Source organism: Muscardinus avellanarius (genome assembly GCF_963383645.1).
Source record: "Muscardinus avellanarius genome assembly, chromosome: 1".
Taxonomy (NCBI): Eukaryota; Metazoa; Chordata; class Mammalia; order Rodentia; family Gliridae; genus Muscardinus; species Muscardinus avellanarius.
In genome coordinates, this window is record NC_137786.1 from 30500520 (window position 1) to 30518880 (window position 18361).

The 18361-nt window shown below is 37.9% G+C and overlaps 1 protein-coding gene across 1 annotated transcript in view; it reads left to right on the forward strand.

Moving 5' to 3' along the window:
• TTC23L (tetratricopeptide repeat domain 23 like) overlaps nucleotides 1–14105 on the forward strand; it is a gene marked incomplete at both ends in the record, with an annotated part of 37221 nt that extends 23116 nt beyond the window's left edge. The window contains 3 exons of the mRNA XM_080706123.1: nucleotides 3490–3617; nucleotides 9602–9751; nucleotides 14019–14105. Of these exons, the coding sequence (XP_080562249.1) occupies nucleotides 3490–3617; nucleotides 9602–9751; nucleotides 14019–14105 (365 nt within the window). The remainder of the gene's footprint in view (nucleotides 1–3489; nucleotides 3618–9601; nucleotides 9752–14018) is intronic.
• Between the last annotated feature and the right edge of the window lie 4256 nt (nucleotides 14106–18361).

Genomic DNA, 18361 nt, shown 5'->3' on the forward strand with positions numbered 1-18361 from the left:
ATAGATCAAAGAAGAAATCTCAAGGTAAAATTTTAAATATTTTAAATTCATTTCTTTGAAGATGAAAAACAACCTCAAAATTTGTGGGATGCAACAAAAATCAGAGTTAGAGGAAAACCTGTAACATCAAATTCATACATTAGAATAAAAAGTCTGAGTTTCTATCTGTAAAACTAAGAAAAGAAATAATAGAAATTATAGCAGAAAAAGCCTTTGGCCAGGCAAATTTAGAAAAAAAGGCAGGGAACAAATTACTAATAGCAGAAATAAAAGAGGGAACATCATTATAGATCTTATGGGCAATAAAAGGTAATAAAGGAACATTACAAAAAATTCTCAGCCCACAAATTTCATAACCTCCCTGACATATCAGGCCAATTCCATGAAAGGTACAATCGACCGACATTTTTCATTTTTCAGATGTTTTACTACAAGAAAGTACATATTGAAGAAATTGAGTTAATAACTATTCTAAACCCAAAGCACCAGGCCCATAAGGGTTCATTGGTGAGTTCTATTAAACATTTAAGGGAGAAATTGTTCCAATTTTCTATAACATCTTCCAGAAGAAAGAAGTACATGGAATACTTCCTAATTCCTCTTATGAGACCAGATTTGCCAGCCTCATCAACCTAACACTAAAATCAAAGATAATTAAAAGAATACTACAGGCCATTATCTTACATGAACATCCTCAACAAAACATGAACAAATTTAATTAATCAGTGTATAAGATAACTTATATACCATACTCAGTAAGATTTGTCTCAAGTATATAAGTTTAGCTCAACATTTGAAAATTAACTAATGAATCATACTAACAGAATAAGGAAGAAAATTACATGATCATATGAACAGATACAGAAAGAGCATCTGGCCCAAATCCAACATTCATTCATAATAAAACTCTCAGAAAACTAGGAATATGATAGGCTATTCTCTGCCTGATAAAAAATTGTTATTGTTTGGGTATGATTTGAGTGTGTATGCCAGAAATTAATGTGTTGGAAGTGTGGTCTCCAGTGTGGTGGTGATTAAGAGATGGCAGGCCCTCATGGGAGATCATTAGGTCATTGTGGAAACTGTGCTTGGAAGAAATTAATGTAATTTTTGTAGGGCTTTGGTAAGTGGTTAGTCCTTAGAAGAAGGCTGTTATAAAAGAGAAAGACTGATCTTTCCCTGCTCTCTGGCTTTCTGTCTTGCAGTGTGACCTCTCCCTCTATGTTCCATGATGCTTTCAACCATTATGTGATACAGCCATGGCGGCCCGTGTTGGCACCATTGCCATGTTGTTTGGACTTTCAGCCTCCAAAACTGGGAGCTAAATTACCCTCTTTTCTTTACAAAGTACATAGCCTCATATATTTCATTACAACAGTGGAAAACATCTATAACCCCCCACCCCTCTCTCCTCTCTCCTCTCTCCTTTCTCTCCTCCTCTCTCTCCTCTCTCTCTCCTGTATGTGTTTTGTACTGAGGATTGAACCCAGGGGCATTCTACCATTAAGCTTATTTTTTATTTTATTTTGAAATGTGATCTTCTAGGTTACCACATGCTGGCCTCAAACCTGTGATCCTCCTGTCTCAGCCTCTCAAGTATTGGGATTACAAATATGCATTACCATGCCCAGCACATTATTATTCTTAATGGTGAAAAACTAGTTTTTCCATTAAAATCAGGAATAATCAAGAATACTTCTCTCACTACTCATTTTCAAAATAATACTAGAAGTTTTAGCTAATAAAATAAAAAGGGGGATAAAAGAAGTTCTACTTAAGAAGGAAGAAATATAAAGCTTCTGTTTGCAAATGATATGATTGTCTAATTAGAAGAGCTAAAATAATCAACAACAAAAGACATCCTGGGACCTGTAAATGATTACAGAAAATGCATACAATCCTCTTTTAACATGCAAAAGTCAATCATCCTATATACCAGTAATGAACAAGTGGAATTTGAAATTAAAAACACAATACCATTTACATTTAGCAACCCAAGAAATATAATAATTAGGTATAAATCTAACAAAATATGTGCTATATAGTACATATGTACAAACTATTAAATTTTTGTAAACTATGAAATCTGGTGAAAGAACTCAGAATTAAACAGATAGTCCAAGTTCATAGAAAAGAAGACTCAGTATTGTTAAGATGTCGGTACTTAAACCAGGCACGGTGGCGCATGCTTGTAATCACAGTACTTGGGAGGCTGAGACAGGAGGATTGCAGTTTGCAGCCAGCCTCAGCTACTTAGTAAGTCCCTCTGCAACTTGGAGAGACCCTGTTTAAAAATAAAGAATATTAAAAATAAGGCTGGGGGTATAGCTCAGAGGTAGAATGCCCCTGGGTTTCACCCCCAGTACCACACACACACACACACACACAAGATGTCAGTTCTTCCCATTTGATCTACGGATTCAATTCAACTTGAATCAGAACCCCAGCAAGTTATTTAGTGGATACTGAAGAATGATTGTAATATTTATGTGGAGAGGCAAAGACTCTGCATAACCAACATAACACTGAAGGAGAACAATATTGGAGGGATGAGCATACCTGATTTTAGGATTTACTAATAGCTACTATAATCAAGGCAATGCGGTATTATGAAAATTTTCCCATTGTTTCTATATATTTTCTTGATTGATTACATAAAGATCTATTATGTTAGAATAAAAGAACATTTAAAATAAATGTGTTAACAACTGTATAAAGCACTATTAAAATCACAACTCTCTCCCAGTATTCAGGAGGCTGAGACTGGAGGATTGCGGTTCGCAAACAGCCTCAGCTACTAAGTGAGGCCCTTCGCAACTGAGTGAGACCCTGTTTTGAAATTAGAATAAAAAAAAAATAGGACTGGGGTGTCGCTCGGAGGTAGAATGTCCCTGTGTTCCATCCCTGGTACCACACACATCCAAAAAAAAAAAAAAAATCACAACTCTCTCATACTCTTCCTCCAAAGAATAGGAACTTTACTAAAGAATTATTTCAGCATTTTAATTAAAAATAGTCTTGTACAGGAGGATTGCAAGCTCAAAGTCAGCTTCAGCAATTTAGCAAGGATTTCAGCAACTTAGTAAGACCCTATTTCAAAATAAAAAATAAAATTAGGGCTGGGGGCATAGCTCAGAGAGAGAATGCCCCTGGGTTCAATTCTCAGTACTACAAAAAAAAAAAAAAAAAAAGAAATAGTCTTGAAGTGCACCTGGGAGTTTAATATGGTCTCTATTTTAGTCATTAGTATAATAGGAATATTCAGACAGATGCTTTCTTTTCCTACATAAAATCCATGCATTTCATCATGAGAACATTATCAGACGCCATCAAATCATGTCTTTGATTTTTTAAAGAGTTCTTAAAAGACCTGAGATGAGAGCAAGCATGAACTTTAAGCATAAACATGTTGACTGAGCCAAAGCTGATACTAGACTACACTTGTGAAGGCAAGTGTTTTGCCTTAAATAATTGTCTTCGTTTTTCCAGATGCTGTTGAGACATATTTTATAAAAAGTATCAGTGCATACCAAGCAACATTGGGCTCAGAGGATTATGAAACATTGACCACCATTGAAGAATTTTGTAGGTGGCTTATTAAAAATGGCAAGAAACAGGTAAATATGATCAGCTCATAAACAGAATTACTACTTTGATTATTAGGTCTGGACACTATTTTTTTTATCTCACAATTCAGAATAACATACAGAGCTGGGGCTGCTTGGGAGATTAGGAAAAAGTATTTTTTGTATATCTCGATACATGAAATTCTTCAAGTCCAGAACATTATAAGCTCCAATTTATGCATTTAATGTTTTAAGTAAAAGTTAACTCCTACCTTTCTATCTAGCTGCCAGTTTTTTTTCTTTTGTGGTGCTGTTACCCTTTGTCTGTTAGCTCTTATTAGCCTCGATTTTGTTTTCATATTAACAAAAGTTATAGAAAATGCTTTTGATTGCTGAACACCCCACAAGTCTTATCTACTGCTCAGAAACTTTTGACCTGAGCTTTATGTATTCAGTGCAGCAGAAACATAGTGAATACCTTTGACTCATGGGATCCTACATGACTTTCATCCGAACCAGTCTTACTTTCTCAGGCAAGTAGGGAACATGGATTGGTTTAACATAGTTTCACTGGCCATGTGACAACCAGTTTAAAAGCAGGATTATAAGTATTTAGTAAGTAAAAACATACTTCCATGAATGAAGAAAGCTTCTTTTATATAATATTTTGGTGGTACTGGGATGGAACCCACGGGCTTTCTACTTCCAGGACACACTCCCAGACGTGTTTTTATATTTTATTTGGAAACAGAGTCTCACTAAGTTTCTGAGAGCCTCACTAAGTAGCTGAGGCTGACTTCGAACCTGCGTGATCTTCCTGTCTCAGCTTCCCAAGTACTGGGATTACAAGCATGCGCCACCACGCCTGGCTTAATATTCTAATATCTTATAAATGATAAATTTTATTTTTTCCATTTTTAACTGCTACTTGTGAAAGTTAAGAACTTGTGGTGATTTGCAATATTTTTATGTGATCATGATATTTTCTGCTGGTTCAGAAGATTAACATGAGATCCCAGTGACATTGGTGGATCTCATGGTGTTTTGTTTTGCTTGTTTGTTTCTGTGGCACTGGGGATGGAACCCAGGGGCATTCAACCTCCAAGCTACACCCCAGCCCTATTTTTTTCTTCTTTTATTTTGAAACAAGGTCTCACGAAGTTGCAAAGTTCCTCACTAAGTAGCTGAAGCTGGCTACGAACCGCGATCCTCCTGTCTCAGTCTCCCAAATGCTGGAATTACAAGCATGCACCAACCACGCCTGGCTTGATTTCATGTTTAACTTTACTTTCAAAGCTATGAAACTTTTAGAATTTTACAGTTTATCCATGTTAAAGTCTGGTGCAATGAGCATCATGACCTTGTTTGTGATAAAACACCAGTACCAATACCTGGAGGCCCTTTGCTTTTAACCAGATGCTTCCTAGCATACTAACCTCCTGGAAAACATAAAAGGATCTGAATGCCAGGTGGTTCTGAATCTAAACCATATACAACATAGTGGAAGGCTTTGATGTTGATTGATTGATAAAAAGTAGTCTCTCACATGAATGACAGTGGAGTCAATATGGCAGCTGGGGAGGCTGGGGAGGAGAGAGATGTCTCTATACCTACTGTCCTTCCACTAGCTTCTTGCTTATATTGAGGGATATAACCAAAACATTATAAGATATTATTACTCACCGGAAGTAAAGTAATCATGGGGTGAGTCAGGGAATAATACCAAGGTAGTCACAGAGGAATCAGACAAAGAAAGGGCAAACAAGGAACCATCAGGGTCTTTGCTTATTGCTCAGGATCTCTGGTTATCGGTCCCATTTGGTCCTTGGAAACTTGTCTGCGTGCAAACCATTCCCAACTGTGTGGGCAGTTTGTGCCCCTCCCAAGCCAGATCGAGGTGACCTCAAAGCAGATGACTAACAGTGCTCCCAACAATACAAGGCCATGGACAGGTCATCTTTGCCCGAGGAAGCAGGCTCCATGAGGACAGGAATTTTTGTCTGTTTTGTTCACTACAGTTAACCCAATGCCTGGAATGGTAGCAGGTACATAGCAGCTGCTCAATAGCTATTCAGTGGAATGACGTGATTTTGTAGCACATTTTCTATTTTTATTTATTTTTTATTTTTATTTTTATTTATTTATTTATTTTTTTGAAGGTCTGGGGATTGAACCCAGGGACATTCGACCTCTGAGCTACACCCCTAGCCCTATTTTTTAATTCTTTATTTTGAATCCAGGTCTCACTGAGTTGCAGAGGGCCTCACTAAGTAGCTGAGGCTGGCTGCGAACTGCGATCCTCCGGTCTCAGCCTCCCGAATGCTGGGATTACAAGCGTGTGCCACCACGCCTGGCTCATTTTCTATTTTTAAAAAGAGCTCTTTCCCCAACTTTCAAGCCAGATATGGGACTTGAGTCCATTCTAAAAGGAACCAAAATTCAAATGTTTATGGACTTGTGCTGTCATTAAATACAGTTTTTCTCTTGATAGAGGTTTAATGTGCCATTGGTAAAAAAAAATAAACAGGACCCATTTAGCTAGAACTACTCTTTTTTTCCCCCAGCAGTTAATCAAAATGACAAACACAAGAAAAGAGAGGTACCTACTATATGTTTTCTAGGACTTGTAGGAAGTATGGAGTTGTTCTGGCCAGGTGCGGGGGCACATGCCTGCAAGCCCAGCTACTCAGGAGGCTGAGGCAGGAGGATGTTACGCTAAAGGCCAGCTAGGAAACTTAACAAGACCCTGTCTAAAATAAAATAAAATGAAATAAAATGAGCTGGGAATGCACCTCACTGGTAGAGTGTTTACCTAGCATGCATGAGGCCCTAGATTCAGTCCTCAGGATTCAAAAAACAAAACAGAAAGAAAAGAAAGGAAGAAGGGAAAGAAGGGAGAGAGGGAAAGAAAGTGAGAGAGAGGGAGGGAGGGAAGAAGGAAGGAAGGGAAACATGGAGTTGTTCTTTTGGCCACATACATGTGAATCTATAAAAAAGATGATATTAACAAAAATCAATCAATGTAATGCACAAGTTAACAAAAAGGGTAAAAATTATATGATCATCACAAAATGAGAAAAATAATCGACAAAATTCAGTATCTTTTCATAATAAAAACCATCGACAGACTAGGAATAGAAGAAATTAATATATCAAAGAACATATGTGAGAAGCCCACAGCTAATATCATACTCAATAGTGAAAACCTGAAAGCTTTTCTTCTAAGATCAGGATCAAGACAAAGGTATTGACTTTTACCACTTAGTTTCAATATTTTACTGGAAGTACTAGCCAAAGAAATTAGGCAAGAAGAAGTAAACAGCATTCAAATTGGAAAGGAAGAGGTACAAATATTATTTGTAGAATTACACAGTGTTATATATAGAAAACACTAAAGATTCTGAATACACACACAAATATGTTAGAACAGATAAATTCAGCCAAGTTGCCCAAGATAAAACAAACATGCAGAATCAACTGAATTTATGCACATTAATAATGAACAATCTGAAAAGGAAAGTAAGGAAACAATCTCATTTACAAGAGTATCATGAAGAATACGATACTTAGAAATAAACTTAACCAAGGAGGTGAACGACTTATATACTGAAAAATAAAAAGGATATGAATCTAATTAGATGCATCTTTTTCTACTGTAAAAATGCAAAGATATGCCGGGCGTGGTGGCGCACGCTTGTAATCCCCGCGCTTGGGAGGCAGAGACAGGAGGATCGCGCAGGTTCGAAGCCAGCCGCGCGCGCTGGCTTAGGAGACCCTGTTTCCAAATAAAAATGTAAAAATAGGTCTGGGAGTGTAGCCCGGAGGTAGAAGGGCTTCCAGGAACCCCAGTACCACCAAAAAAAAAAAAAAAAATGCAAAGATATTATAGTAGCAACTTGATATTCCTAAGTTATTGGCAGTGTTTCCTGAAAATCAACAACTGACATCCTTTTAATATTTGGTGCTCATCCTGACTCATGAAGGATGATGATCACATGTACAGCTTAGTTCTGAAGAAATGTTCTACTTATATCTGCCAATATAGGTGATACAGGCAGAGCAAGTGCAGTTCTTAAGGAAGCAGCAATAACTAAACCTCTTCATTTTCTCTAAAGAAAGCATATTGGAAAGTCAAAGAAGTACAAGCAGCCTGATGACTATTTTCCAACATACACAGATATTTTTGGCTGTAGTGTAAGTAGTTAAAATTGAGCACTGCACTGAAAGATAGCTGGCCTGGACCTTTAAAAATTGTCAATGTTGTAAAATTCAAAAGGCAAGAGAAATGATATAAAGAACAATAAAAAATTATGAAAATCAATGCAATATAATTCTTGATTAAATACTAGATTTTAAAAAGTTATTAGAACAATTACAAAATTTTCACATGGAGTATATATTATTCTAACAGTATTGTACTGATGTAAAATTTATTGAGCCGGGCGTGGTGGCGCAGGCTTGTAATCCCCGCGCTTGGGAGGCTGAGACAGGAGGATCGCGCAGGTTCGAAGCCAGCCTCAGCTGTCTTAAGAGACCCTGTTTCCAAATAAAAAAGTATAAAATAGGTCTGGGAGTGTAGCGTAGAGGTAAAAGGCCTCTGGGTTCCATCCCCACTACTACCAAAAAAAAAAAATTATTGAGTGATAATGTTATTGTAGTTGAATGGGAGAATGTTATTTCAGGAAGAGATTTACTGATGTATCTAGGGGTGACTTAATGAGCACAAGTTATTTTCAACAAAAATATATATACATACATATAAAATGTACATCTTTATATGTATATAAATATTTATTCTTAAAGCAATTATGGAGAAATGGTAGCCATTTGTTAATCTAGGTAAAAATTTTGGGGGCAGGACTATTGGAGATTGAACCCAGGGGCATTCTATTACCGAGCTATACCCCCAGCCCTTTTTATATGCTTTTGTTTGGTTGTTTTGGAAAACGGTCTTGCTAGATTGATGAGGATTTCCCTACTTGGTGAGGCTGTCCTTGAACCTGTGATCCTCCTTTCTCAGCCTCCCAAATACCAGGATCACAGGGATGCACCACCCATGCCCAGCTTTGGTGAAAATTTTATGAGTATTCATCCTATTATTCTTCGGCTTATCTAAAGTTTTTTGTTTTTGTTTTTGTTTTGTGGTACTGGGGATGGAACCCAGGGGCATTCAACCTCCTAGCTATGCCCTCAGCCCTGTTTTTATTCTTTATTTTGAAACAGGGTCTCACTGAATTGCAAAGGGCTACACTAAGTAGACGAGGCTATCGAGGAACCGTGATCCTCCTGTCTCAGCCTCCCAAATGCTGGGATTACAAGCGTGCGCCACCACACCCAGCATTATCTAAAGTTTTGAAAATTTTAAAATAAGAAATAAGTGAGGACTATGGAATTCAGACTCTGGTGTTTGAATACTGACACTGCCAACTCCTATATGGTCTTGAGCAAGATCTTTAGCTTTTATTAGTTCTCAATCCATTATTGTAAAATGAGTATAATGATGGTTCCTATCTCATAGGACAGCCGTGAGGATCAACTAATCCATATATATATATATATATATATATATATATATATACACATACATATACATATACATATATATACTATTAATCATAAACTTTTAATTTCCTTTATTAAGAATTAAATTAATTTAATTCTTTTTTGTGGTACTGGGGATGGGGACCCAGGGGCATTCTACCTCCAAGCTATACCTCCAGCCCTATTTTTTATTCTTTATTTTGAAACAGGGTCTCACTGAGTTGCAAAGGACCTCGCTAAGTAGCTGAGGCTGTCCGTGAACTGCCATCCTCCTGTCTCAGCCTCCCAAATGCTGGGGTTATAAGCATGCACCACTACACCCAACTTAATTTAACTCTTAATAGAAGCAAATTGCTCAGGTGGACACATCATTACTGACTGCTCCTGGTGGGTTATGTCAGAATTCTTCCCCCACCGGGTTCATTGCATAGAACCAGCATGCTCCTGCAGTATTGTTAGGTTTATTTTTTAACAAATCCTTTTTAATCCCCTAGGAGGCTTACAGACTGTTAAAAGCTTCATTGAAGTACCAAGTCATCAGCTATGGTGACTGTAGCAAAAAAATGGCTGAAACGTTTTATAACATGGGCAAGATGTGCTTTGCTAAAGGAGAGCTCAGAAAGGCGATTCAGCTGCTAAGGAAGGTGAGCCAAGGAAGATGAATTCTGACTGGTTTTGTGACATGTCTTCCCAAGCTTATAAGTGGGAAGTGAGAAATGCTGAAGGCATGTATGTATACACATCTTTTTCTTTCCTTTCTTTTCTCTTTTCTTCCCTCTGCTCCCAGGTGTACAAGTCAGTATACTGACAACACCAAGGTTAAAGACTTAGGAAGATAGGTAGGGATTCCTCTACATAAAAACTATGTTTGTTCAAAGTCAGAGAAAAAGTCAATAAGATCAACTAAAACTTAACAGAGCAGAAAGTGGAATCAAAAACAATCCATACATGTACATTGGCTAATATCAGGCACAGAAAAATTATCTCAGATTCATTGATGTGGTGTATAGCATACATATTATTGTTTTTTCACCTTTGACCTCCCAAAAAATTTTTGTGTGTGTGTGTTTGTGTGTGTGTGTATTCTCAGATCTGTCTTTGTGCCCATAATGCTATCTTGATTATTGCAACTTTAAAACAAGTCTTGAAAGTCAGGCGTGGTGGCGCACACTTGTAATCTCAGCATTCGGGAGGCTGAGACTGGAGGATCGCAGTTTGCGGCCAGCCTCAGTTCCTTAGTGAGGCCCTCCACAACTTAGTGAGATCCTGTTTCAAAATAAACAGGGGTTGTAGCTCGGAGGTTGAATACACCTGGGTTGCATCCTCAGACCTGCAAAAAACAAACAAACAAAAAACAAGTCTTGAAGTCAAGTAATTTTGTGTGTGTGTATGTGTGTGTGTGTGTGTGTGTGTGTGTGTGTGTGTGTGTGTGTGTGGTACTGGGAATGGAACCCAGGGGCATTCTACTTCTGAGCTACACCCCCAACCCTATTTTTATTTTTGGTGGTACTGAGGTTCCTTCTACTGAAACCCTTCTACTTCCGTGCTACACTCCCAGACCTATTTTTTTTTTTTTTTTTTTTTTTTTTAATTTGGAAACAGGCTCTCTTAAGCCAGCGAGGCTGGCTCCGAAGCAGCTCGATCCTCCTGTCTCCGCCTCCCAAGCGCGGGAATTACAAACGTGTGCCACCACGCCCGGCCCCAACCCTATTTTTTAAAATTATTTATTTTGAAGCCGGGCGTGGTGGCGCACGCTTGTAATCCCAGCGCTTGGGAGGCGGAGACAGGAGGATCGCGCAGGTTCGAAGCCAGCCGCGCTGGTGTAAGAGACCCTGTTTCAAAAATATAAAATAGGTCTGGGAGCGTAGCCCGGAGGTAGAAGGGCTTCCAGGAACCCCAGTACCACCAAAAAAAAAAAAAAAAAAAAAAAAAAAAAATTATTTATTTTGAAACAGGGTCTCACTGAGTTGCAAAGGGCCTCACTAAGTAGCTGAGGCTGTCTGCAAACTGTGATCCTCCTTTCTCAGCCTCCCAAATGCTGGGATTTCAAGTGTTTGCGCCACACCCAGCAAAGTCAAGTAATTTTAATTTTTGAATTCATTTTTTTAAAAGTTGTTGATGATATTCTGGGTTCTTTGCATTTCAAGGGGAATTTAAAATCACCCTATCATTTTTTATCCTATTAGTTTCTATTTAAAAATATCTGCTGAATTTTTGACAGATTTCGCATAAAATGCATAGGACAGAGTACAGAAAAATAACATTTTTGTGTGTGGTACTGGGGGTGGAACCCAGGGGCTGTTTTACCTTCAGGCTATACTCTCAGACCTATTTTTATATTTTATTTGGAAACAGGGTCTCACTAAGTCGCTGAGAGCCTCACTAAGTAGCTGAGGCTGGCTTCGAACCTGCGTGATCCTCCTGTGTCAGCCTCCCAAATGCTGGGATTACAAGCATGCACCACTATGCCTGGCTTGAAAAATGACATTTTTAACAATAGTCATCTCACTCACAAACATTTTGTATAATTTAATTTATGTAAGCCTTCTCTAATTTTTCTCAGTAATGCTTTGCTATTTCCAATACACAGGTATTATGCATTTTTCTTCAAATAATCTCTAAGTATTTTGTAATTTTGATGCTATTGTAAATATATTACTTTTGAATTCCATTTTCTGATTGCTTGTGCTGGTATATAGAAATAGTTAATTTTTTAAATAATGACTTAGTATTGCAATACCTTGATAAATTTGATAAGCGTGTTAGTTCTTATAGTCATTTTGTAGATTCCCTAAGATTTTCTACATAGATGATTATGTCATCTGAAAATATAGTTCCACATCTTTTATTTCAACCTGGATCCCTTTCATTTCTTTTTATTCTTCAACATGATAAAGAGTCTGGAGAAAATCTACAGATTACATCAATTTTACTAATGAAAAGTGAGTTTTTTTCCCTATGAAATCAGGAATGAAGAGTTCCTATTTCCCCACATACTTGTCCACACTTATTATTTGACTTCTTTATGACTGCCATTCTGATTGGGGTTAGATGGAATCTCAGTGAAGTTTTGATTTGCATCTCTATGATTGCTAATGTTGTTGAACATTTTTTCATGTATATTGGCCATTTGTATCTCTTCTTTTGTGAAATGTCTATTCAGTTCAGTTGCTCATTTATTGATGGAATTATTTGTTTTTCTAATATAAAGTCTTTTAGGTTCTTTGTATATTCTAGATATTAGTCCTCTGTCAGAGGGTTAGATGGTAAAGCTCTTCTCCCATTCTGTAGGCTTTCTCTTTAGACTCTTGTTGATTTCATTTGATAAGAAGAAACTTTTTGGTTTGATGCCATACCACTTATTAATTCTTGTTTTAATTTCCTGAACTTTTGGGGTCTTGTTAAGGAAGTTTCCACCTGTGCCTATATGTTGGAGTGTTGAACCTATGCCCACCTCTAATAGCTCCACAGTCTCTGGTAACCTCCGGGTCTTTGATACCTCTAGATTTGATTCCTGTGCAGGGTGAGAGGTAATAATTTAGTTCCATTTTTCTACATGTGGATAGCCAGTTTTTTCAGCACCATTTGTTGAAATGGCTGTCTTTTCTCCAGTGTATGTATTTGGCCCCTTTGTTAAAGCTCAACTGACTATAAGGTGTGGATTTGTTTCTGTATCTTATATTCTGTTTCATTGGTCTGTGTGGCTGTTTTTGAGTCAATACCATGCTGTTTTAAAATTATTATAGATCTGTACTATAATTTGAAGTTAGGAATTATGATGCCTCCTGAATGGTTCTTATTCCTGATAATTGCTTTGGCTATTCTGGGTTTTTTGTTTCTCCAAATGAAATTTATGACTGATTTTTCTAGGTCTATGAATGACATTGGTGTTTTGATAGGATTGCATTGATTCTATAGATCACTTTTGGTAAAATGGTCATTCTGATTATATGACTGTAAAATTATGGGAAATACACACAATGGAATTCTACTCAGCAATAAAGAAGAACAAAATTACAGCATTTAGAAAAAGATGGAAGGACCTAGAGAACATCATGTTAAGTGGGATTAGCCAGTCACAGAAAGTGAAGGGTCATATATTTTTTCTAATATGTGCAGGATAATGAAGTATTTGGTATACCAGGGGGACTTCATATAATGAGGAGAAACCTCAGTGGAGCCAGGGAGGAAATCTAAGGATAGGGAAGGAGGAAGACCGAGTTCATTAATGAAATACTACCATCGACTATGTGTATACATGTAAATATACCCGTGTTAACCGGGGTACTCTGTTTTGGGAGGGAAGGTAGTGGGGTGGTGGGGGACCAAGTGCTATGTGCATGTAATCCATTGTCAACATGATTTACATTATGATGTGAGACTACAATGTGCCAATAAAAGCACACAGAGACAAATCAGGAATGAGACAAGAGTGCCAGTTCTCACACTTCTATTTAACATTGCCTTAGATATCCTATCCAGTGCAACAAGATAAGGAAAAGGGATGCAGCATGAGAAAACAAAGCAGCTTTGGAATACATACATAGATTTCATTTGTAACTATCCATCTTGTTACGGCTGTTTGGGAAATCCCGATGAGATCCACTACTGTGGCCAGGGTTTCAGTGGGGATGCTGCCAATTTTGGGCCCAGTTGCTTTGACTACCTGCAGCCATGTCTGCAGTAAGTTGGGGTCATGTACAGCCTGAGGGATGCAGAAGGTAACTAAAGAGCCTTCTGTCCAGACTCATTTTCCTTCTTGGTAGGGAACCAGGTAGATGTGGTACAGGGATTCCAGATGTAAGCCCATGACCTTCCAGTTCCACTGGTCCTCTTTTGAACTTGGTTTGCAATTAAGGTGCTTGCCATCTGATTCTCTTTAACCTGTTATGTTTTTCTCTTCACCTGCAGTGTCTGATGATTCAAATCCTTGTATATGGAAGTGAGCACAGTAAAAGCAGAGAGACAAAAAGCCTCCTTACCCTCTTGCAGAGGTGAGTTCTGGCCTGGCCATAAACCAGGCCGTTGATGTGAATATATGCATAGTATGGGCTCTCCTGATTTAACCAGGTAATGGTGGTTCCCCTCTACTGGGCGTAACCAATTGATTTCTTGTAGTCTCTTAGAACACAGCATTATAGGTATCTGATGTAGTGATATTCATTATTTATAACATCCCTTTCAATGCTGAGCATTATAGCCAAATCCTATAAGACAAATTCTTTGCTGAAGCAGTGTGATAGATATGATATGAAATTACACAAAGTCAATGAGTAACTTAAAGTTATTTTTCTTGCTGAATATCTAAGATCTAGGTTCTTAAACATAAAGCATGTTGGGGAGATGTTAGTTGTTTCCAAAGTTAATGAGGAAAGAGCCTTTTCAGTTTCTTTTTTTAAATGTTTATATTTAAGTCAAAGAGAATATTTTGTGCAAACTTGTCCTATTCTTTAGCCTTGGCGTCTCATTGGTGTTTGTTCATCTCAGCATGATGTTGATCTTAAACATCTCTCTCCTAAGAAGGAATTAAAACTTGTTGAGTATATATTAAATCCCAAAACCAAGCTAGGTCCTATTTATAAAGCATTTTATTTAAACTTCTCAAATGCCCAATATGAAAGCTCTCCTTTGACAAAAAGGATCCTGATCTTCTGTAAAGGAATTTGCCTGAATCTGCTCAGTCTTGGAGACAGGCCACGTGCCTGTAGAACCCTCTAGCAAAGAGGAACATCATTATTGGGTGAGAGTTAAGACCCTGATTATATTCACTAGAGGTGGCTCGCAGTCTGTCCCTTCATAGTGAGCTCACTAGACTGGTGAGCCGACCCTATCTGCATCCACCTCTGCCAGATCCACTCCTGAGGTACGGCCCACATAAAGAGGTTTCCTTTTTTATCTTAGCCAAAGGATGTGATTCCCAGCCTTCTTCTGTAATGCTCAAGTTAGCAGGCTATAAAGGACCAGCCACAGGGCAATATGGAGAACTTTGTCCCCTAACTGCCAGTATATATGAAAGCATATTTTCCATATATATATATATTTTTAATATATTTTTTAAATTTTTTATGTATTTATTTTTTATATATTTTTTAAATTTTTATTGGTGCATTGTATTTATACATCATAATGAAGCAAAAAACTTGTGTAGACATAAATGCACACATCACCCAGCTAGCCCCCACCCAGTCCCCACCTCACTCCTTCCCCATCCGTCCCTCTCATGCTTGGCTGAGTGGTTGACTATGATATGAATTAGTACATCGTGTGCTTTAAAGAGTTTCCTTCTCCACCTCCATCCCCACGGTTAGGTTGCCTTATTTGCTACTCTATAGGATCTCCTTTTTCACCTGGAGTTCCTCCTATGACCCCTTTCACCCTTGCTTTCCCATATTAGGGAAAGCATCTGATTCCTTATTTTCTTAATACCATAAAATATAAAAAACTATAATATAGAACTCTTTCAATTTCCATTGCATTGCATTATATTTTTATATAGGCTATTTCTGATCCATAAATCACACTGTTAGGTAGGTATTTTTTTCTTCCATGATGAAACTGAGGTTCAGAAAGTTTGAGTATCTTGTCAAGATACCTAGCTGGAAAGTATGGTAAGATTTGAACCCAAGGATCAGATATCAAAATGCCCTTTTTTTCACTATATAATGGGGATTCTAACTGATGAATCTGAGTATACACACAGGCATACCTGTTTAGCAAGTACAGCTCCAGAACCCATTTCACATATAGGGAAACTGAGAATTATTTACTCAAGTTATTTGCCCAGGAAGATGCAGAGCTGAGGTTGAGCAGATATCTCAAATTCCACTATGCGCTTTCTGCAGGCTTATGGTCTGGTGGCAGACTGTCTGGATTACAAACTCAGGCTCCATTTCTCAGTCCTCTGGCCTAGTAGAAGTTACTTAACCTTCTTCGCATCAATAAAGTGATAGTGTTTTCTCAACAAGTGGGTTTTTGTGTCAATGAGATCATATATTGCAGCACAGAGATCAAGGCCTGGGAAGTCTTAAATACTCAACGAAAGTCAACATCATAGTAATTCTTTTTCTGAGGTGCTAGAGATAATAATTTAGAATGTTTAAATAGTGGCTTCTATGTACTACACTATTATTATTTTATATTAAGACTAAAGGGTAATGCCGGGTGTGGTGGTGCATGCTTGTAATCCCAGCATCCAGGAAGCAGAGACCAAAGGATCATTGTTCGCGGACAGCCTCAGCTATTCAGTGAGGCCCTCTGCAACTTAGTGAGACCCTGTTTCAAAATAAGAATAAAAAGTAGGGCAGAGAGTGTAGCTCAGAGGTCAAATCCCCCTGGGTTTCATCCCAAGACCTGCAAAAAAAAAAAAAAAAAAAAAATAGAAAAAATAGGACTGGGGGTGTAGCTCAGAGGTAGAATTTCCCTGGGTTCCATCCCTGGTACCAAAAAAAAAAAAAAAAAAAAAAAAAAGAAAGAAAGAAAAAAAGAGTAAAGGGTAAAGAAGATACACATCTGGAGTCATACCTGGAATCTCAACCTTCCTTTGCCACTTAGGAAGTATATGTAACCTTAGGCAAATCACTTGATCTCCTTGAGCCTTGGTTTCTAAAATGTGGATGTCAGTAAGCCACATAGAGTTGTTGGGTAGTTAAAAAAATCATTTCTATAACATGCATATTATAGTCCCACTAGAGTATTGTTTAATTAATGTTAGCAAAACACTCTTCCATCCCCTTATTCATAGAACACTGCCCTTTGTTTTTAGAGTAATAGGTAAGAATATTTGAAATAAAAAATAATTGTTAGCTGGGCATGGTGGTGCATGCTTGTAATCCCAGGATTTGGGAAGCTGAGACAGGAGGATCCAGGTTCGTAGCCAGCCTCAGCTACTTAGTGAGACCCTCTGCAACTTAGTGACACCCTGTTTCAAAATAAAGAATAAAAATAGGTTTAGGGGTATAGCTCAGAGGTAGAATACTCCTGGGTTCCATCCCTAGTACCACAAAAAATAATTGCTAGACAGTATTATCATATGTTATATGTTTAAGAATTTGAATCTCTGACCATATCTAAAGTACATTTTGTGCTCTGAATAATAATGAAAGTAAAAAACAAAAAAAATATGTAATTTCAGAGCAGAACTCTATTATGATTCCTCAAACCTGAAGCAAAAGTTCTACTCAACTTGGATTTAAAAAGAGAAATTTCATTTGCAGGAAAATGGATGGAACTAGAAAATATTATGTTAAGTGAGATTAGCCTGTTTCAGAAAGTGAACAGTTGTATGTTTTCTCTCATATGTGGAAGCTAGAGAGAAATTAACAAAAAGGACTTTAGATAAAGGAGTAGAGACTCCAGGGGAGCAATGGAGGGAGTTCACGGGAGGGAGTGGGGAGCAGATGCAAGGAAGACAACAGTTCAAATAACGCTACGTGCATATGTGAAAAACTAATGCCAGTCTCAATGACGTATAGGGGAGAGGAGGGAAGGGAGGTGGGATTGGGGGTAGCTCACCAAGTGTTGTGTATACGTGTGTTCCTATTGACTCTGTACTTCATTGTGATGTATAATTATAATGCAACCAATGAAAGTATGCTAAAAGAATCACATGACCACTCAGAAGACAGAGAGAGAGAGAGAGAGAGAGAGAGAGAGAGAGAGAGGGAGAGAGAGAGAGGAAGAAGAAGAGGAGGAGGAGGAGGAGGAGGAGGAGGAGGAGGAGGAGGAGGAGGAGGAGGAGGAGGAGGAGAATAGGAACTTCAGGATAGCTGGAATGAATCTGTTTTCTCAATAGCTTAAGGCTATTTTTCCTTCCTATCTTCTTCCTCATCCATGACTTAACAAGACTCATAGAAGGAAGAGAAATTAGGAAATATTGGTGAAATCCAAATTAGATCCCAGGTAGTACAAGTTTCCTTAGGTGCTTGGAGACTACTTCTTCTTTTGTTAAATGACAATCAGACCTAGATCTACCAAGAAAAAAGTCCTTAAAAGGGGAAAAGAAGAATATTTTGAAGGACTCTGCTGAATCAATAAAAGTTCTTCTTTCCCTGAAACAAACCCATATCTCATTCCTCGGAACTGCTGAGCAAAGCCATAGTAGTAGCTGCCAAAGACCAGATGTCAAAATGCAGTATAAGAATTGTTCTCTTTGCTTCGGCATCTCGCTGGAATAATCAATCCCAGATGTCCTGGAACTCTGTTAGTTTTCCAATGTGCTCTCTTGTGATTTTTATCCCGCCTCCTCCACAAACTCT